General features: G+C 41.7%; 1 protein-coding gene across 1 annotated transcript in view; it reads right to left on the bottom strand.

Moving 5' to 3' along the window:
- SMPDL3A (sphingomyelin phosphodiesterase acid like 3A) overlaps nt 1-23,122 on the bottom strand; it is a 64,373-nt gene that overhangs the window by 33,833 nt on the left and 7,418 nt on the right. Inside the window, exon 2 of the mRNA XM_063443459.1 lies at nt 7,960-8,173. Coding sequence (XP_063299529.1) covers nt 7,960-8,173 — 214 coding nt within the window. The remainder of the gene's footprint in view (nt 1-7,959; nt 8,174-23,122) is intronic.

The following is a 23,122-nucleotide window of genomic DNA, read 5'->3' on the forward strand; positions in this document are numbered from 1 at the left end:
TGCATCACATAGATAGCGCTTAATATTAGCATTCATAGTCCGGATGCAAGATACATTTATACCATATCATGGCTAGTACAAACATGTTAGACACATAAACAACGCAATTAATACCTATGCTTCCATTTCTGGTAGTAAGCAGTCGTTAGTTGAGTATAATGTGAAAAATTTAAAATGTACTATGCATCACCCTGTTCAGACATGTATTATAAACGTCATGATTCACTTGCCTCTGCGTAGGCAAAAAGATGGCATTCTGACTTATGCAACTGATAACAGCGGCTCTGCGTAGGCGATTACCCGCTTAAAACAAAACCTAATTTGCAATGGAAGTTATGTTGTGATAACAATAAACATATTCAAAACAAATACCTTAAGCACTATTTTTTGCTCTGTTGCCACTCCTGAAGAGTGCCACAACCAGGTCTTTTCAACACCTCTATCTCAAAGGTAGACAACCTTTGGCACCCTAGATGTGGATAACCCATGATGCTTTGCCAGCATTATTTTTATATTATGCTTTTAGAGCATTATGGGAGATGTAGTCCACAAAATCTGGACTGCCGAAGGATGCCTACCTTTGGGATAGGAGACATGTTGGCAGGTGTAGAAAATACCTGGTTGCAGCAATCTTCTCAAAGTCAGGAGTGGCAACAGAGCAACAAATAGTTTTTAAGGTATTTGGGTATTTGCCCTAGTCCCCGTTCCACTGAAATATGTAATCTCTCTCTATCTGGTGTATCTGCATCTTTCAACATATCTGGATTAAAAAAAAAAAAAAAAAAAGTCTAACCACAATCCAAACTCCCTATCCAACTACCTCCCCCCCCATCTCCTAGTTGTCTTCAATATCTGAGAGAGTTGTGTACACAAAACCGACCAATTTCCTAAAATCTAACTCTCTGCTTGACCCACTCCAGACTGTATTCTGCACTCACTGTCAAAACAGCCATGACCAATGTATCCAATGCCTTATATGCACTGCCCCTTTCTAATTCTCCTTGACCGCTCTGCTGATCATCAACTTCATCTCATCCTTTACAACCTTGGTCTACAAGACTCTGCTCTTTCTTTTTTTGTCAATCTTTCTTTTATTGAGGCATAAAAGTAATCGGGTACAGAATAGAGATGGGGAGACAATAAAAATCATACTGTGCAAGGATATCACATTACATTTTCCAATTATCTCCGTGAGTTGTCGGCCTCTTTTTATAATTAACAAGTCTAATGTGTGTAATTGTTCAGTTATGTGCTGGGAGGTGATGAGTGTGTACTATCTATTTGTCGTGTGCCCAGCCAGGCTATCGATCCTCTGCTATCCAGCATAGTGAAGGATTTACGTGGTTGTCGATTGGGTAGAAGTCGAGTGTCTGTGTCTATGTCATCTGTTTAAGGTTGTTCTCGGTTGGGATCGTCTAGTGTGTGGGGGCGTCAACTCGGGGGTCTCCCTACCTGTCAGTGTATGGAGTGTGTCCCTAGAGTTGCTCCAGTGTTCTCATGTGTGGAGCTTAGGAGTGTGTGGATATGTGATTGCCGCTTGTGTGTCGTGGAGTAGGTCACAATTAACTTTATGGGTCAAAACATGTATTCAACTAACACCTAACAAGGCATAGCATAACAGTACAAAATCGCTGAGTCTATAATTAGTAAGCTGTGTGTTTAAAACTTAAGGTGGTAGAGCAGCTTCTAATTGGCGAGCATAGTTCATTCAGGTTGGAGCCGCTGGGTGTTCGTTACTTCTCGGTGTAAAGGGCACTGTTCTCATAGGGTCCCAGACGTGTGAGCTAGAGGTGGTCGTTGTTTCCGCGTCTGTTGCGGGGAGTCCCATGGTCTGTAAGTAGTCGGTTGCGTCCTTAAGTGTGGAAAGTCTCTTTGTGCACCCGTCTTTGATGATTAGCAGGGTGCGCAGCAGAGCTCATCGATCTTCAATACCCACTTTGCGTAGTTGGGTAGTCACGGGTCCCATCGATCGGCGCCAGAGCATGATGGTACGGGTGACGTCCTGGTAGAATGTGAGTTGTGCTGCTTCGAAGTTGAGCAGGGTTTTGTCACGGACCGCTGTCATTATTTGGATCTTGTCGGCTGTCGAGTGGCAACGGATTATAACATCCTGCTGGGCTCCTGATGGTGCTCGCCGTGGCATCGGGATACGGAAGACACTTGCGAATGTGAGCTTCTTCGCTTGAGAGTGCGGCATGATGGAAGCAGTGAGCCGCCTGATGTAGTGTGGTAGTTCCGTTGGGTCTACTGAGTCAGGAATGCCCCTTATTTTTATATTCACCCAGTCTTCCGCCTGGTCTGCTCTATTTAGAAGCGTGGTCTGGGAGGCTTGTATTTGTTGTAGTGCTTCTTTCAGCCCTTTTACCTCCTGTTTCAGGTCCAGGATGTTTTCTTCTGAGGCCTGCGTGCATGCTGTGATCGCAGAGATTTTGGTCTTAAGGAGATCTAGGTCTGCGGCGTGTAGCTGCCTCATTTCATGTAGCAGGTCTGCTATGTCTTGTCTTGTGGCCGGGGTCAGGTTGGGTTTTATTGCCCGTTCCGCCGTATGCGGTTTAGTGTGTGCAGTGTCTGGGGGCCTCTTTTCAGGTCCCTCCTGGTCACTCGGGCCCTCTGGTCGCTCCGGCGCCATCTTTGTGGTAGTTGGGCGCTGTAGCAGTGCGCCTATGTCCTGATTGTCCTTACTTGTGCTCAGTGAAATCTTTTGGGCTTTTTTGCCCATGTCTTCGGTGGCCTGTGGTGGGAGCGGGGTTTGGTGAGGAGGGGAGTATAGGTATGTCTCCGGTCACTCGGGTGTTTCCCACGGTGCCCGCGTGTTGCGATGCTCGGGGTAGGCCCCAGGCCTCCGTCAGGCTTTCCTGCTGGATTGCGGTAATAAAAAAGTAATCTAGTTGTAGCCCTTCTCCGGGCGTATCAAGGTGGGTGGTTTGCGCCATCAGTGGGTTCTCCTTCTACTACTCCCAGCATATCAGGGTCTCCTTTTTTGATTTCCCTACCTATGCATGCCCATTCAGGTGGTGTTCGGTTTTTGCTCCTGTATTGTTCTCAATCTATAATGCGTACTCTGGTAAACTAATCTGTTCCTTAGGTTTACAATATCACTTATATACTAATGACATGCAAATCTATCTACTCCCTCTATAACTGTGTCTCCAACTGTCTTTCTGCTATTTCTAACTAGATGGTAACACTTCTTTAAACTCAAGCTCTCCAAAACAAAACTTCTCATCTTTCCTCCTTTGAACACTACTCCCGTGTCTATCTTGCTGCCTTGGTCTTTCATTCCAACCTCCCATAGCTAATCAACTGCCAAATCCTGTCAACTCCATCTGAAAAACATAGCTTTCATCTGCCCCTACCAAAAACTTGATGCAGCTAAGGTGCTTCTCCATGATGCTGCCATCTGCTTCTCACTGGTCTTACACACTTCCAGATTGCTTTGCTACAGTCAGATCTATATCTAGGCTATGCAGAACTGCCCCTGTCCTCTCTTTGTTCTCTCACATGTGACTCTCTTTTAAAACATCTCTAGGGCTGTACCATTTCTATGCAGGGGCGGACTGACCACTCGGGCAGATCGGTCATGGACCAAGGGCCCGAGGCAGTCAAGGGCCCGAGGCAGTCAGGGGCCCGAGGCAGTCAGGGGCCCGGCTGCCTGAACAGTCATACTCGCTCTGGCTGGGGAGTTCAGAGATCTCCCCAGCCAGAGAGGCACAATTTAACATGATATGTGTCCCCTCACCTCATGAGACCTGGCAGCAAAACTGCTCTTGCCAGGTCTCCTCCATCCTCTCTGTGCGGAGCGTGTGAGGGGAGGAGGCGGAGCCCAGGAGAGGGGAAGTGACATCACTTCCTGCCTCCTCCTCTCCTCCTGCAGAATATACTGAGTGAGCAGCCTGGCACAATCAGCAGGTATGTAAATCTCCCATCTCCCCCTCCACCCACCACAGCACCCACTTCATCACCCATCTCCCTCTCCACCCACCACAGCACCCACTTCATCTCCCATCTCCCCCTCCACCCACTTCATCTCCCATGCCCCCTCCACCTCAGCCCCATGCCCCCTCCACCCACCTCAGCACCCATTTCATCTCCCATGCCCCCTCCACATCAGCCCCATGCCCCCTCCACCCACCTCAGCACCCATTTCATCTCCCATGCCTCCTCCACATCAGCCCCATGCCCCCTCCACCCACCTCAGCACCCACTTCATCTCTCATGCCTCCTCCACATCAGCCCCATGCCCCCTCCACCCACCTCATCTCACTTGCCCCCTCCACCTCAGCACCCATCTCCCCCTTAACTCACATCAGTGCCCACTTCATCTCCCATGCCCCTCCACCTCAGCACCCACTTCAGCCCTATGCCCCTCTCCAACTCAGCACCCACCTCCCTTAGCCCCATGCCCCCCTCCACCCACTTCAGCACCCATCTCCTGCTTCACTCACCTCAGCCCCGATCAACCTTAGCACCCATCTCATCTCCCAAGCCCCCCTCCACCTCAGCACCCATCCCCCTCCACCTTCACTCACCTCAGCCCCCATCTCCCTTAGCTCCCACCTGGGCCCTATGCCCACCTCAGCCCTAATGCCCCATTCACCCACCTCAACCCCTATCCATCCCTACACCCATCACAGCCCTCACTGGACCCACTACAGCCCCTATACCTTCCTGCACCCAGTATACCACCTATCACTCTTCCATTCTCTACAGCCACTATCTCCCCATGCACCTACTACGGTCCCTATGCCCCCCTGCACCTACTAGAGTCCATATCCCCACACGCACACACTGCAGCTACTATCCACACATACAGCCTTAAAGGGACACTCCAGGCACCCAGACCACTTCTGCCCATTGGAGTGGTCTGGTTGCCAACTCCCACTACCCTTAACCCTGCAAGTGTAATTATTGCAGTTTTCATAAACTGCAATATTTACCTTAAAGGGTTAAGTCCTCAGCCACTAGAGGACACTTCCGTGTTCATAGAACACGAAAAGTGTGCTATAACATCGCTGGACGTCCTCACGCTATGTGAGGACCTCCAGCATTGCTGAAATCCCCATTTGAAAGCATTCAATCCTATGGGGGAGGGTTTAATGTGCGTGTGCGGCATTGCCACGCATGCGCATTAGGTCTCCCCGGCCGCGCATGCTCAATAGGTCTCCCTCGCCGGATGGGCAGATCCTGACCAGGAGCCGAGGGACATCGGCGCTGGATACAGGTAAGTCACTGAAGGGGTTTGGGGGTGGGAGGGAGAGGGGACCTGCAGTGCCAGGAAAACCGTTTGTTTTCTTGGCACTGGAGAGTCCCTTTAATATGTATTATCCATACAAACACACATTACAGCCCTAGTAAACCCCAGACGCCTACTACAGCCCCTACCACACACACTGCAACACAACCAGCTGTCTCAACTCACATACTACACTGCAAACAGACTCATTCACACACTTAAAATCACCAGAAGCCTCACTGTATGCACACAATCCCACAAACAGCATCCCCACACATGGAAAACAACATGCAGCCTCCCTACACAAAGCCTCCCTACAGTTATCACAAGCAGCATTCCTACCATTGCAATACTGCATACAGCCTCCTTACACAAACACTCTCACACATCATAATTACAACCATCTATGTAGCACAAACATATTCTGCAGTGCAGAACAATAGGTAAAAGGCAAAAATTTTACACAACACAACACATCACAAGCAGCATCCCACACACTGAACCCCACAAGTCGCCTAGAAACGTTTGCAGGCTACTTGTATGGGTATGATTGAAAACAAATGTGGGGGATGCTGCTTGTGATGTCACCAGCAAACACAGGGGAAAAAAACTTTGCACCAGAAGGGGGCCATTGGTCTCCTATTGCCCGAGGGCCTTGTGAGTTGTCAGTCCGCCCCTGTTTCTATGGAACTCTCTTCTCCGTTCTATTAGACCCTGACTGGCAAGGGTATTTACTAAATAAGAATTCAATGTCAATTTTAAATTCAAGGCCAGAGTGGCTGAACTGGAAGCATAGCGGTTTTTTTCCAGTTTGGCTATTTTGACCTTAAAATAGGCCCAAAAAAGCACTTTACCTTGCTGAAAAACTTTATGTGTGAACAGTGTGTCCTCTTTTTTCATTTTGAAATAGTGCAGATTTCAATAAAAATGTACACTTTTATAAATTATACTTGTTACACCCTATGGCTTTTCAAACAGAAAACAGGCCCTGTTACTTTCTGGTTTGGTTAGCTTATTTGCACTAAACTCAAGAGGCAGCAAATGCTCAGAGCATTAATATACAACCGCAGTGAATGATTAGAATGATCGCCCACCGAGGAAGTGATGGTCGAAGGGTATTTAGGGCGTAACCCAAAGTAATTAATTATAGATAGAGAAGAGACTGGAATGGGTTAACTAAAAAAAAAGTGCTCCCAAGTCTCTGTATCCTGAATGTGGCTGCTCTGCTAGTCCAAAGCAATAAGTTGCTAATCATAGAGCATATACAGAACTAAAATAATAATAAATCTTTATTGATCCCTCTTAGGGATATATATATATGTAGTAATCACGCCGTGTATATGGTGGCCACAATAAGATTAAATCTTATTGTGGCCACCATATACACGGCGTGATTATTGCATATATTGCAGATTAACGGGTGTACCTTTTTATATATTTTTGTTAATATCACTGTATATAGTTTCTACACTGGCCATTGGGCTATAATTGTGAGTTTTTGGTTTATTGATGCCTCTTAGGGAGAAGGAAAAACTGAAGATTACCATTAATTCAATATTTATGCTCTATGATTAGCTACTTATCGCTTTACACTAGCGGAGCAGTGGGCTACAATTGAGTTTTTGGTTTTTCTTCTCCCTAAGAGGGATCAATAAAGATTTATTATTAATTTAGTTCTGTATATGCTCTATGATTAGCAACTTATTGCTTTGGACTAGCAGAGCAGCCACATTCAGGGTACAGAGACTGTACTTGGGAGCGCTTTTTTTTAGTTAACCCATTCCAGTCTCTTCTCTATCTAAATGCTCAGAGCACCTGCCTTGCAAAGACTGATCATTGAGCTGCATGTGACTGAACAGTCATATAAAGTCTGGGCAGGGTTAGAAGAGGAGGGCTTGCAAACTCAGCAGACAAGCAGAGTATATCTACTAAACAGTGGTATTTATTTTGTATTTGGGCAATGGAGTGTCCCTTTAAGTTTGAAAATGTCTTTAAATTCTCATTTTAACTTTAGTGAATTACCTTGCCAGTCTCCATTTCTATTAAGTAAATTAACAATAATAAAAAAAAAAAACACACCCCCACAGCCCACAGAAAACGCACTTCAAGAAGTCCTATCAATGAAATAGCTTTCCCTCCCTACACCTTACTAACACAGCTTGGTTCCTTTCCTGCAACGGTGTCATCTAAAAAACAAAGACATTATTGTAGACTCTCTGGCAACCTATTTTTCACCCATATCTTGCCTCTTGTGTCATTTTACCCCACTTCCCTTAAAAAGTAGGCATGTTTCAGCACCGTTTGTTCCTGCATTTCCAACTTGTCTCGTTGCAATTATGTGTTAGTCTACCTATTGTACAGCCCTCTGGAATCGTTGGAGCTTGATAGATAACTGCCAGGCCCATTTATTATGGAATTTACACCATTGAATAACATTAATGGTCATTTAACAGAGCTTATAACAATGATTTTCAGGGAAGATGAGGAGTCAATTTGCAGGTTAAACAGTATGGGGACTACAAAGATAAACATAAAAAAATCCAGGGAAGTCAGAGAGGTTCCATTGAACAGGGCCATTGATAATAGGAAAATACTGAAAAGTGCAGGGCTGTGGTGATGCATTCTTCATTATTTATTCAGTGTGTGGCAGTAACATAGGATGTGCTAAAGAATCTTTGACAATGAAATGTGTTTTTAATCTTTATTAAAAGTATTCATAGGCTTACCCAGTCCATATCATGAAGTCGGCTTTTTGCTCAGAGTCTTTTATGTTCTGAATTGCTGATAAGATGAGTTGATAAGGAGAATCACAAAGGAAATCTCCAAAAATTCCTGGATTTGATGCATTTGCACCTTTAGATGATAAGCATACTTTGGTATGATCACCAGTGATGTGATATGAAAAGTCCAAATGTAAGTCGGTGATGTGCCAAAACTTTCCTGTACAAAACAAAAAAAACTCCCATTACTTTAGAAACATTTTCCAAACAAACAACTACAAACTCAATATCAATAATTTATATTTCTGGCATTTGGATGGTACAATATTTAAAACAGATATGAACCATTAACACAGGAGGTATAGACTAAGATATCCTACACAATGAATGCGCTATGTTGTAAGCATCAAGGCAGCTAAAGGCATGCCCCTATGCTCTAACTGCAGAGATTGAGGAAGAAAATTAAAAAAAAAAAAAAAAAAAAAAATGCTTGTTTGAGCAGGACTTTATGTTCATTTTACCCGGTTTGTCATTTTGTTTTTTTTAATTTTCCTTTTTCGAAAGGAGGCTGTAACCAAACAATACTGCTGCACATTAAATAACGTGGTCCTGTCTCCTATAGCTAAAAAAAAGTTCTTGCAAAATATATACTAGCTACTCACTCTAAAAAGATACTGAAACACATGCTGGGAATATCCTTTTTTTTTTTTTATCACTCTGGTTTCACTGTCACAATGGTATGTTAGTTTAGGTTCCATTCCTCCAGGTTGCTAGTTAAGGATATTTGGGTTTAGGGGAAAATTGCTTTATTGTTGAAAGCATAGGCAGGACCTGGCCTAGTCTTAAAGATAGTTAAGTAGGCTGTTGGTGATGTGTAGCCAAGGTATCTCTAGAGTGATTAGTGGACTGTATATAGGAAACAGGAGTCCATAACGTATTTAATGAGCAGTAGTACTGTCATTATGTAAAATTATCTTGTAAGTGAACAAAACACCTTTAAGAATGAAGTGGAGCAATCTAAAAACAATAGAATTATCTTGCCCATTGCAATTAAGTGACTATTTCACCAAGTATAGAAAATATGGTGGATGGTAATATAAATGCAGCAAATCTCATTGGTTTCGATCCACTCACATTGATTAGAGCCTATATGTGTGTCTCAATCTTATGCACACTTGAGCATTTTTGGCAGCACCACACCTTTCTTTCTGAAGTTCATCCCGGACCTCAAAGGAAGTGTAAGATACCAAAGGGAGACCAATTGTGTAATATGAAAAAAAATGGTGACACAGATGAGAATACATCGTAAGCTCACCTTGTTCAGAGCTCCAAATATCCCTGGTTCTGATTTTTAAAAGCATAGTGTCAAATTCTGGGGTGGCACTTCCCTAAACAGCAAATTGGAATCGATGTAGATAGACCACAAGAGTGATAATACAATTTTTATTGAAGTTAAAATAGCAATCAGCTAAAAGTATAGAATTGTAAAAGTCCAACAAAATTCCCTGCCAAAATGCTATAAAAGTTTCCTCAGTCAGCCTTATTCTGTCCCCAGTATCCATCTTCTTTCAGATATGCATACCCAGCTCTCTGTAGGGGTCACAGGGAACAATTCATCCAATGTGCACCTCTTAGGTCTGTATGTCCTTACTCGCAGTTTCGGGAAAGTAACTTCCTTTCACCAGCTGTAGGCAGTATTAAAATAGTAAGAATAACAGTGTTCCCTAGCTAGAAAACTAGCAGGGGGTACAAAGAAGGATGGGTTATAGGGGTGGCAACACGGGCATAACCCTGCATAAAGCGCAAAATATATAGAGAATAGTAAATGAAGGCGAAATCACCTCGTACCAAGACGGGTCGTTCTCCTTCAAACCACCCCAAAAAATAAACGTCTATAGAAAATAAATAAATTTTATTAGGAGTAACAGTATAAAAAAACAGATAGCTTAAGGACTCATCAAGAGAATCAGGCCTATTGTCTGCTAAGTGTATCAGTCAACCACAGATATTACAATATAAACTTAGGCAGAGTTAGTGCCAAAAGTGGTAAAAAGAGTATGAACCACTACTAAGTATGGCACTCTAAACTTAAGTTAAGTAAAGCTACATGCTAAGAAAGATAATTGTAATGTGGACTCGACTATGCAGGAGGCCAAAGATTTACCAGATTACTAGCCTAAAATAAAAGGTTTTGTATAAATCAATCACTTAGGACCTATGTACAATTATAGTTATAATAACATGTCGCTATTTAAATGTAGCAGTTTAAGCAAATAGATATTTCGGAGTGATGCTTACAGTACCGACCAAACCTTGTATGGGGTCAGAATTGGCTAGCACATAATAGAAATCGAAAGGATAGAGGAGATTGTATAGTAGAAGAGGAAAAATTTAAGGATAAATCCAAATATACAGGGACTAAATAAGTCTATCTACTAATAGCTCTGTATACCAAAAGCTCAGCTATCCCAACGTAAAGCCAAGCCCAGTTACCTCAAATCACCCCAGAAGGCTCACCCCCAAAAGAAAAAAGGCTGTAATCAGCTGGAGAGTTCTGTTAAACTATTGGTAAAGTAAAATCAAATCAAAATTGAAGATTACATCGGGTAAAGGAGCCCGACGCGCGTTTCTGGAGACTGACCGCCTTTCTCAAGGGCTAGATGGGATGTATCAATTAGACCAGCTCCCCTCCCTCCATTTAAATACCTCTCGTAATTCCCATCAGCTGTACGTAATTCGCGCGTGTGCGCCAGCTGGAAATGACGTCCGCACATGCGCGTGAACTTGGAGTGTAAAAATGCTCCAACGGTAGAATTCACGCATGCGTGTAGACTTGACGTCCGCGCATGCGCACGGACTTAAGTATGGAGATCATCTCTCCATTGCGCCTGCCTCATCGCCCTGCTCGCACATGCGCGCGGATTGAGAGTAAGGTCCGCGCAAGTGTGTGAACTTAGAATATCACAATATTCCGAAGGACGCCGTATGCGCATGCGCTTGCGCATGCGCACGGACTTAAAAATTACAAAGTTGCAAACTGGACTTTAAAGTGTACAGACACTTTACAATATGCGCGCGCATGTCGGGAGCAAGAGAAACAGCGCAAAAAAGTGGCGCCAGGCAGTACATCGAGTGGCATACTATAGAGTGACAAGTATATAGAAGTACAGTGGCACAAAGCGGCACATGAAGTGGCGTGAAATGGTACACATAGTAAAAGATAAATTGGTACCTTAAACTTTATACCTATAGGTTGACAGTCCCACAAAATTCTTGGTATATCTGGGCAAAAAATAATAATTGCCCTGACCAGGGGAGATCAAGGTGTCAAAGTGCCGTGTAACGTGGATAGAGGAAGAGAGGAGAGGTAGAGAGAGGGAGAGAGGAAAAGTTGTTTTGGATTATATTTAAACCATATACATAACTTAAAAAACAATAAAATATATAAATTATAGACAAAACAAGAGTGGTAAATAATAGAAACTTTTCAATGATGCTGGTGATGACACACTATGTACAGTGAGGATGCTGAGGGTACAACTGAGATGTTATATTTATTTTTATATATATATATATATATATATATATATATATATATATATATATATATATATATATATATATGTTACTCAATACCATGGGTTGGTTATATGAAGGGGGCAAAGGAAAAGCCCTCGTTCAAGCCCAGAGGTTGAAGCGTTTTGAGTTCATATATCCATCTCGATTCCCTCTGTCTGAGTGTTTTGTCAAAGTCTCCATGTCTGGGAGTCCTTTTAACTAGTTCCAGCCCGCAAAACCTAAGGTTATTAGAGTCCCCCTGGTGAGATTCCCTCAGGTGTCTTGAGATAGGCGTCTCGAGACGATTCCTAGGGGATCTCACATGTTCCATGATCCTGTCTTTGAATGCCCTAAATGTTTTCCCCACATACTTCTGTCCGCATGTACACGAAAGTAGGTACACCAGGCCCTTTGTATTACAGTTGAAAAACCACCAGGTGAGGGGAACTGCTTTGGGGACGGCTTGTGCCCCCTCATATGCGAACCTCCACCTGGGCTGGTGGGAATATCAGATCCGTAATTCGGATATGCTGAGTGAATACCTACCCAAAATCCTATGGTGGGGTCGCTATATTGATGACATTCTGATTGTCTGGCAGGGCACCCCCCAGGATTTTGTAGATATGGTAGGACTACTCAACTGTAATGACGAAAACCTTCGCTTTACGTCCGAATTTGGAGGACGCTCCCTCAATTTTCTGGATGTGACCATCAGTATCAGTGAAGATGGTACATTCCATTCTACACTATTCAGAAAATCCACAGCAACTAACTCTCTCTTGCATTGGACTAGTCACCACCCCCGACCCCTCAAGGAGGGTATACCGGTGGGACAATACCTCCGACTTCGGAGAAATTGCAGTGACATCCACGATTTTATTATAAAAGCTAAACAACTTCGACAATATTTTAAAGAGAAGGGTTATCCGAACCGCTGTTTAAAAAGAGCCTACAAGAGGGCATTACAAACTGAGAGGGGGGACCTATTATGTGACTCCCCAAAAAAGACAAATAGAGACGCAGGAAACATCCGGATGATCGCTACATTCGATTTGGGGTGGCCAGAAGTACGAAAGTCACTAGAGAGGTTCTGGCCTATCCTACTAAACGATACACATCTAAAGGGGGCTCTCAGCCCACATGTAGATATCACAGCTAGGAGGGGAAGGAATATTCGTGACTTGTTGGTACCTAGCCATTTCTCTGTCAAACCACAACCACGGGCCACCTGGTTGGGTACCCCCCCCCCCGACGGGCACATATGGCTGTGGTAAATGTGTTGCCTGTAAGTTTATCCTCAAAAACTCTAAGACTGTCAGCGATAGTCAAGGACTGGGCTCCTTTAAAGTAAAAAGTTTTTTCAACTGTAATACAAAGGGCCTGGTGTACCTACTTTCGTGTACATGCGGACAGAAGTATGTGGGGAAAACATTTAGGGCATTCAAAGACAGGATCATGGAACATGTGAGATCCCCTAGGAATCGTCTCGAGACGCCTATCTCAAGACACCTGAGGGAATCTCACCAGGGGGACTCTAATAACCTTAGGTTTTGCGGGCTGGAACTAGTTAAAAGGACTCCCAGACATGGAGACTTTGACAAAACACTCAGACAGAGGGAATCGGGATGGATATATGAACTCAAAACGCTTCAACCTCTGGGCTTGAACGAGGGCTTTTCCTTTGCCCCCTTCATATAACCAACCCATGGTATTGAGTAACATATATATATATATATATAAATAAATATAACATCTCGGTTGTACCCTCAGCATCCTCACTGTACATAGTGTGTCATCACCAGCATCATTGAAAAGTTTCTATTATTTACCACTCTTGTTTTGTCTATAATTTATATATTTTATTGTTTTTTAAGTTATGTATATGGTTTAAATATAATCCAAAACAACTTTTCCTCTCTCTCTCCCTCTCTCTACCTCTCCTCTCTTCCTCTATCCACATTACACGGCACTTTGACACCTTGATCTCCCCTGGTCAGGGCAATTATTATTATTTTTTGCCCAGATATACCAAGAATTTTGTGGGACTGTCAACCTATAGGTATAAAGTTTAAGGTACCAATTTATCTTTTACTATGTGTACCATTTCACGCCACTTCATGTGCCGCTTTGTGCCACTGTACTTCTATATACTTGTCACTCTATAGTATGCCACTCGATGTACTGCCTGGCGCCACTTTTTTGCGCTGTTTCTCTTGCTCCCGACATGCGCGCGCATATTGTAAAGTGTCTGTACACTTTAAAGTCCAGTTTGCAACTTTGTAATTTTTAAGTCCGTGCGCATGCGAAAGCGCATACGGCGTCCTTCGGAATATTGTGATATTCTAAGTTCACACACATGCGCGGACCTTACTCTCAATCTGCGCGCATGCGCGAGCAGGGCGATGAGGCAGGCGCAATGGAGAGATGATCTCCATACTTAAGTCCGTGCGCATGCGCGGACGTCAAGTCTACACGCATGCGTGAATTCTACCGTTGGAGCATTTTTACACTCCAAGTTCGCGCGCATGTGCGGACGTCATTTCCAGCTGGCGCACACGCGCGAATTACGTACAGCTGATGGGAATTACGAGAGGTATTTAAATGGAGGGAGGGGAGCTGGTCTAATTGATACATCCCATCTAGCCCTTGAGAAAGGCGGTCAGTCCGCCGAAACGCGCGTCGGGCTCCTTTACCCGATGTAATCTTCAATTTTGATTTGATTTTACTTTACCAATAGTTTAACAGAACTCTCCAGCTGATTACAGCCTTTTTTCTTTTGGGGGTGAGCCTTCTGGGGTGATTTGAGGTAACTGGGCTTGGCTTTACGTTGGGATAGCTGAGCTTTTGGTATACAGAGCTATTAGTAGATAGACTTATTTAGTCCCTGTATATTTGGATTTATCCTTAAATTTTTCCTCTTCTACTATACAATCTCCTCTATCCTTTCGATTTCTATTATGTGCTAGCCATTTCTGACCCCATACAAGGTTTGGTCGGTACTGTAAGCATCACTCCGAAGTATCTATTTGCTTAAACTGCTACATTTAAATAGCGACATGTTATTATAACTATAACTGTACATAGGTCCTAAGTGATTGATTTATACAAAACCTTTTATTTTAGGCTAGTAATCTGGTAAATCTTTGGCCTCCTGCATAGTTGAGTCCACATTACAATTATCTTTCTTAGCATGTAGCTTTACTTAACTTACGTTTAGAGTGCCATACTTAGTAGTGGTTCATACTCTTTTTACCACTTTTGGCACTAACTCTGCCTAAGTTTATATTGTAATATCTGTGGTTGACTGATACACTTAGCAGACAATAGGCCTGATTCTCTTGATGAGTCCTTAGGCTGTTTTTTTATACTGTTACTCCTAATAAAATTTATTTATTTTCTATAGACGTTTATTTTTTGGGGTGGTTTGAAGGAGAACGACCCGTCTTGGTACGAGGTGATTTCGCCTTCATTTCCTATTCTCTAAGTATTAAAATAGTCAATGTTATGCATCCATCTCCATGGGAATGCAGGTCCCCAGCCAAAATAATCATACTGAGTTAGGGAAATTAACGGAAAAAAATATATCGCTTTTTGACTCATAATGCACAATCGGAAAAAAAGTGCAAGAGACAAGTTTAATGTTGTGGCATAAATAAACATTGATAAGGTAGCAATGGTAGTATGGACACCTTTAGGTAATTCAAGGTATACAGTTACGGGAAAAATAAAGTACACGCTCTTTGAATTCTATGGCTTTACATATCAGGATATAATAACAATCATCTGTTCCTTACCAGTTCTTAAAATCAGGTAAATAAAACCTCAGATGAACAACAACAACACATGACATCTTACACTATGTCATGATTTATTTAACAAAAATAAAGCCAAAATGGAGAAATCATGTGTGAAAAAACTAAGTACACCCTATGATTCAGTAGCTTGTGGAACCACCTTTAGCAGCAATAACTTGAAGTAATCTTTTTCTGTATGACATGGCAAAGTAATCAATAAAACTTGTGAACTTAAAAGTACAGCATATGTTTTTAAAAAAAAAAAAAAAAAACTGGTACAGCTCAAAATAAATATTTAGTCCAAAAGGTTTTAGTGTATTTAAGTTATAATACAATTGTATACCCAAAAACAGAGTCACTGTTGTGTACAATTTTAAAATGTTGGGATAAACGATGGCCTTTTTCTTAAAGTTTTTTTGTGTGTTCCTCTATTCTTATAGGTAGTGTTAATTTTGTATGACACACATATCCCAAACAACAAGGGCATATTAACAGACAAACAACATTAGTGAAGTGAGTGACAAGTAATTAAATCTTTAATGGGAAACTCTTTGCTTTTATTCTCATATTTGTATAAAATCATAAGGATTTTTAAACCTGGTGATAAAGTATTTTATTGTGAGTATTCTAAACATGTACCACATCCATAAACCCCTTTTCCTTACTTAAAAAAAGGATATCATCATATCACTCATTTCTACCTTAGGTTTGGGGTTCATCTTAAACATTTTTTTAGGATTTTCAGGTAAAATCTCAAAAAAGCATTGGATCTTGATAATCTTTTTAAATGGACCTTTCTGATTAAAAACCACATACGTCAATTTTTATGTTGTATCCCTTTTTCTTTATACTTTAGTAAAGTGTTACTCAGTACATTATAAACTTGATCATAAAACTCTGTTTATAACTTTCTGTACTGTCATTTGTTAAACTTTACAGGCTCATTTTGCTATAGTTGAACTCCTTGATTTAGTTTAGATGGCAGTATTGCTGCTGGTAAAGTGTAGGCTACACTAATTTTGTGTACACTGGACCACAATTTAAAAAAAAATAACCGCCTTTAGTAATCAGTAAGCTCTATATCATCTCCACAAGATGGATCCTTAAAGGACCACTATAGGCACCAAGACCACTTCAGCTTAATGAAGTGGTATGGGTGCCTGGTCAAGCTAGATAGAAACTGCTATGTTTATAAATGGGTTTTCTCTGGCAGCATCTGGCTTCAGAATAAGGAAGTACTGAGTGAAACCAAGCAGACGCACCGCAGATTGGCTGAGAACAGTTAGCGGACACTCTCAGCCAATCAGTGACTACCCATTTACTAAATTGGCTTGGAAAGCGGCTCCCCTGATGGGCCAGTGGGGTAGTGGGCATCACCACTGGAGGCAACTTATGGGTTAAACCTTTGGAGAATAGTTTAACTCATTCAGGTAATAGGGCCTCCAGGGGACTCCTAACACCATAACAACTTGATTTATATTTAGTTGTTTTGGTGCCTGGAGTCTCCCTTTAAATTTGAAATATTGGTTTAATACGTTGTGAGTTCCTGACATTGCTCACCTTACGGAATAACCCTGTATGAGTTTTATGCACATAGAAAGGTAATTTATTTGTACTAGCTCCCAGGTCAAAATTGCCAGCCCCCACCCGATGAATAATAGTTTATCCTGGATTTATCTTATATTGTACATTAGAGAATATGTACTGTGTGGAAAGGTTTATAAAGACTGGTTTAACCCCTTCCAGACGAAAGGCATGCTGTGCCATCCTACAAAAGGGGAGCTTTGACAACAAAGGGAAGAAACATAGAAAGTGACGGCAGATAAGAACCACTCGGCCCAAGCATAGCACACCCGAACGATCATGCCTTTGAACAATAACCAAACCCAAGAAACTTTTAGAAAATCATAAATAGCATACAAACCCCTACAGTTCACTCCCAACCCTTCACTGTCAAAATGGACAACTAAACACTGCAACACCCTCTAGATGTAGCAAATGTGTCTAATAATTATTTTATTGGATGTGATACCACCCTTGTTGCCAAGATAACAAATGACACGCATTTTCAGACCACAAATAAAGATCAGGCCCTGCCAAATCTTCAAAATCCTCATATAGAGAAATTCGATTTTAGACCTGTGCCTGTTAGTGTCGTTAATAAACATCTTAATAATTTAAAAATGAAAAACCAGTGTGGACCAGATCAAATCCCAGCAATGTTGCTGAAGCTCAGCAATTACTAAACCAGTCATTACCCTTATCAATAAATCCCTGGTGTCAGGATACATACCCAAACTTTAGAAGACTGCAAAAGTAGTACCCATCTATAAAAAAGAGGTGACAATACTTTGGTATCTAATTTTCGCTCAATATCATTGCTCCCAGTATTTTTGAAAATCTTGGAAAAATGCGTCCACACACAACTATGTGAATATTATCAACAATCAAATTATCTGACCCCTGATCAATCAGGATTTTGTCCAAATCACTCAACTTCAACTGCCCTCTTAAAAGTTTGCAATGACATCCAAATTGTATGGAACAAGGAGACTTAACTGGAGCTATTTTCCTTGATTTTGCCAAGGCATTTGACACAGTAGACCAGGCATAGGCAACCTCCGCCACTCCAGATATTTTGGACTACACCTCCCATGATGCTTTGCCAGCATTATGGTGGATACAGTCCACAACATCTGGAGTGCCGAAGGTTGCCTATCCCTGCACTAGACCATGGCATTCATTTACAAAAACGTAAAAACTCAGGCATTGGTGATTGTACGCTAACCTGGTATCAATCATATGTTTCAGACCAATTGCAATATGTGGCCATACTCAGCCCTCTACTATTCAAATTATTTATAAATGATCTGCCTAAGGTCTGCAAATCCTCAGCTGTACACATGTATGCCAACGACACTGTAATCTACGCTTATATGCTAGTAAACCCAATCTAACGCAGCTTGAGGTTGTGCTCCAAACCAAATTCACAGAGGTAGAAAAGTGGATAGCGGATAACAAACTCTTGCTAAACACTGACAAAACCATTATAATGATCTTTGGAACTGCACCTTAATTACGTAAGCTACAAAATCAACAACTATGTATCAGAACAAATTCAAATAGCACACTGACAGCAGTCAGTTCTTTTAAATATCTAGGTATGCTGCTAGATCCCAATCTATCCTTTGGCCTTCACTTTGAAAAAATCTCTTCAAAACGTTAACCAAAACTAGGTCCCCTGCACAGAAACAAACCCTGCCTAAGCCCTACAATAAGGAAACAGATAGTTCAACAAATGCTAATGCCAGTCATGGATTATGGGGATATCGTTTATGCACCTGCATCGCAAACCCACCTTAATAAATTTAATGCGTGATCTAATTCATTCTGCCGCTTTTTACTAGAATGTAATTACTTTACCCACCACTGTGACATGTTAAAAGAGATAACCTGACTATCGCTGGAATCCAGAGGCATTCTTTATCTTTCCAGCCTTGTGCATAAGAGCTTTTCTAGCAAGCTCCCTCCCTACCGGAGCAGAATGCCCTCCCCAGCTGTCCCCACCTCCTATAATCTCCGATCCAGTACTAGCACGATATTTAGCATACCGCAATACAAAAAAAAAAAAAAAAAAAAGTGACTCAATCCTCATTTTCCTACAGAGCACCGCAATTATGGAATAACCTCAGGGACACAGTCAATTCTTCATTCAATCTAAAATCTTTTAAGAGATCTATGGCTATATACCTCAGCACAGAATGCCCCAGTCATGGTTGTATATATATTTATCACCTGATTATATATATATAGCTCCTGCACTCCAACCTTAAGTCAATAGATACCCGGTGCTCTGGGGGCTAGGTTATATACAACCAAAAAAAATAAAAAATACCGGCACTCCTGGGCTTTCCAAAATATTATCTTCTTTATTCAGAGAAAACCACATCAACGTTTCAGCTCCGCTTGGGAGCTTTCATCAGGATACTCATTTCACTTACAATGAAAAAGCTTATATAGGACAAACAATTAAAAAAAATACAGATAATTACTTACCCACAGATGTTCTCCATTCTCCTTTCCCGCCGGGTGCGTCCAGGTAACCAGCGCGCTCACCTAACACTTCCGGGTTCATAGACATATGACCCGGAACTCCGGAAAGAATGAAATGCTATTGGATAGCCATGACATGTCGCTGAGGCAACCATAGACGCACACGTCCAATTGGCTGCCCCCGCATGTACTGGGGCTGATTAGGATCAAATCAAAGTTTCGTACGGAAAAATGTATTGTTGCAGTGAGGGTTGCCAGGCAACCAGGACGCTCCCAGGGGCTAAAGAAGAACGATACAGGCTGAATCATATACTGAAAAGGGACCACTAAGCATAGCTGAATACTAAATATAGAATGTGAAAATAAGTACAGTGTATTCTAATAGAGCAAATAGAGTACTGAACAGTCTAATGTAACTTGTGTCCTCGTAATTGTATAAAGAGTGGAGAATTAATTCCACTACATGTGCTGTATGTGTGACACAGTGTGTGCTATATATATATATATATATATATATATATATATATATATATATATATACAGTGATAATAATGAGGATGAAGTGAGGAAATAGCCAGTATGTATATTTAAAATAACTTCACGAAAACAACGGACCGGAATACCCTTCTACACTTTGACAGCTTCCACCCTCGACACTTGAAAGAGTCACTACCATACTCCCAATTTTTGAGAGTTATGAGAAATAATTTGCTTAGTCAACAGTGTGATGAACAACTACTCCTGATGTATGAAAAATTTCAGTCTAGGGGTTATCCATGGGTAGTATTGGACAAAGCTTTATCTGGAGCAAAAACATATTTCTCCTCCCCCTTGCAAACACCAGTGAAAGACAAGAACCACCGTCCCATCTTTCCAATGCTCTACAATACAGCTAACTCAGAGTTTACGTCAGCCATTTGCACCAACTGGCATACACTGGAACTAGACCCATCTCTCCCCGAGATCTTTCGCCATAAGCCGATGCTCTGTTACCGACGTAACAAGAATTTAAGGGACTTATTAGTCAAAACGGATTTCCAACATTGCTACAGTCCAAAGAAAAAAGGCAGCGTAAATGCAGGGTGTGTGAGGTGTTTGGGATGTGTGACTTGCAGCCACATCATCCCTTCCAAAACCTTCACACACCCACAATCCGGCAGAAGGTACAAGATCCACCAACGTATACATTGCCGCACAGACTTTGTCATCTACAAACTGTCGTGTCCTTGTGGACTTAACTATATAGGCAAAACAGAGACAGCACTCTGTGAGAGAATCAGGGGCCACAGGTCTAGCATCCGACTTGCCTATCGTGATGGCAAGTCGGACAAGCCAGTGGCCAGACATTTTTTAGAGTCCAAACATCAACTCTCAACATTAAGATGCATTGCTATTGAGCATGTTCCCATTCCAGTACGAGGGGGGAATAGAGGTCTAATGCTTCTACAGAGGTAGTGCTTCTGGATTTTTCAGCTGGGAACTTTGTCACCTAGAGGCCTGAATGAGAAAAACTAATTTTCAGTGTTCCTGTAAAAAATTTTTTTTAGAGTATCCTCTCTTTAAAGAGAGTGATATTAATCATTTATGGTAGCATGGAAAGTTAGTCAAGGTCCTTATATTGAGAGGGATGATATCTTTAGTAATTTTGTAACTTTGTGGTTTTTATGCAGTCTGTTCCTTTTTTTAAACACTAAAATTTATATGTAGATATTTGTCCACGGATGATTCATTTACAGGCGTTTTTTATTTTCTATTTTTTACTGTACAGGGGACTCCTTAGCTTTAGTTTAGTTTATTATTATTCTTATGGGTTTTCACATTATAATTATTTCTCCACCTTTTTTTTTTGCTCATTAGCCCTTATTTTAAATATACATACTGGCTAATTCCTCACTTCATCCTCATTATTATCACTGTATATATATATATATATATATATATATATATATATATACATATACACATACACACACAGCACACACTGTGTCACACATACAGCGGAATTAATTCTCCACTCTTTATACAATTACGAGGACACAAGTTACATTAGACTGTTCAGTACTCTATTTGCTCTATTAGAATACACTGTACTTATTTTCACATTCTATATTTAGTATTCAGCTATGCTTAGTGGTCCCTTTTCAGTATATGATTCAGCCTGTATCGTTCTTCTTTAGCCCCTGGGAGCGTCCTGGTTGCCTGGCAACCCTCACTGCAACAATACATTTTTCCGTACGAAACTTTGATTTGATCCTAATCAGCCCCAGTACATGCGGGGGCAGCCAATTGGACGTGTGCGTCTATGGTTGCCTCAGCGACATGTCATGGCTATCCAATAGCATTTCATTCTTTCCGGGTCATACGACTATGAACCCGGAAGTGTTAGGCGAGCGCGCTGGTTATCTGGACGCACCCGGCGGGAAAGGAGAATGGAGAACATCTGTGGGTAAGTAATTATCTGGATTTTTTTTAATTGTTTGTCCTATATAATCTTTTTCATTGTAAGTGAAATGAGTATCCTGATGAAAGCTCCCAAGCGGAGCTGAAACGTTGATGTGGTTTTCTCTGAATAAAGATGATAATACTTTGGAAAGCCCAGGAGTGCCGGTATTTTTTTGTTTTATATATATATATATATAATTTGTGTTAGGTGCTCATGATAGTATGTGGCGGAATCAACCTCGCCACTGTGCACTGGAGGAGCCTGGTTGCCTGCCTGCTGCCTTTTGACTATGGACCGGCTTTTAAATACTTTATTTTCCTATGCAGAAAGGTCTATTCATGTATTTCTGCCCTGGCGTTCGGTAGATTCTCGGATTTACTGAATGAACTCATTTAACCCAGATAGCTATGCCATGGAGCCTATTCGTGTTATAAAAGACTTTGGCTCCATGGCAATCGAACTGTATGTGTGTGGTCTGATCGCCATTCAGTAATAATGTGCGCTCAGACCTAAGCTATCTAGGGATATGTTGCATGTCTGTATTTGATGTAATAAATGTAACCTTGTGTATTTTACTGTCTTTTTACTGCCATGTTCTTAATGGAGTTTTGCCTCTGTCCTTGGAGATAATTGGATTACTTCTCAATTATCTCCAGGATAGAAGACACTGTGGAACTGGTTTTGGGCCGAAAAGCCATGCTTCAATTGGTCACAAAGGACTTCGATCTATCTTTTGAACCAATTTGGATGATTTTGACATATGTCTGTATTTGGAGTATGCTGATTTGGAAAATGTAAGTGTGAATGTGAATGTGATGCATACTTTTAAAGTTATGAATAATGTGGAAAAACTATTTCTCTGCCTGCGATAATTATATTACCCATTGTGTTCAGTAATCATATCACAGGCAGAGGGGAGGATTTTGTGTGAGAGTGTCTGTGTGTATTGTACGGATTGATTGGTTGTATTTCGAAACCCTGTGGGCAGTACTATGTTTGTGGATTGTGAATAAAAGAGGCTGTATGTGCCAGTACAGTCATATTCTGCTTGACCCTCAAAACGAAGTGTCGTCGTGTTATTGGGGGATTTGGATTATATGCCGATTGCCAGGTGTGTAAGCTGATTGTATGCTTTTCCTGTTCGGCTGTTTCCCGGGTTCGTGTGTTTCCTGTTCGGGAGTTGGAGGATTCGTGTAGTTTGCAGTTCAGGAGATTCTTGCTTACAGTAGCTGCCTGTGCATCTGGAAACGGGAATATAGCCTGAACGGTTTTTAACCTCTTGTGTGCAAAATGGTCCGGTACAATTGGTGGCAAGCGACGG

Source organism: Pelobates fuscus, chromosome 2, assembly GCF_036172605.1.
Source record: "Pelobates fuscus isolate aPelFus1 chromosome 2, aPelFus1.pri, whole genome shotgun sequence".
Lineage (NCBI taxonomy): Eukaryota > Metazoa > Chordata > Amphibia > Anura > Pelobatidae > Pelobates > Pelobates fuscus.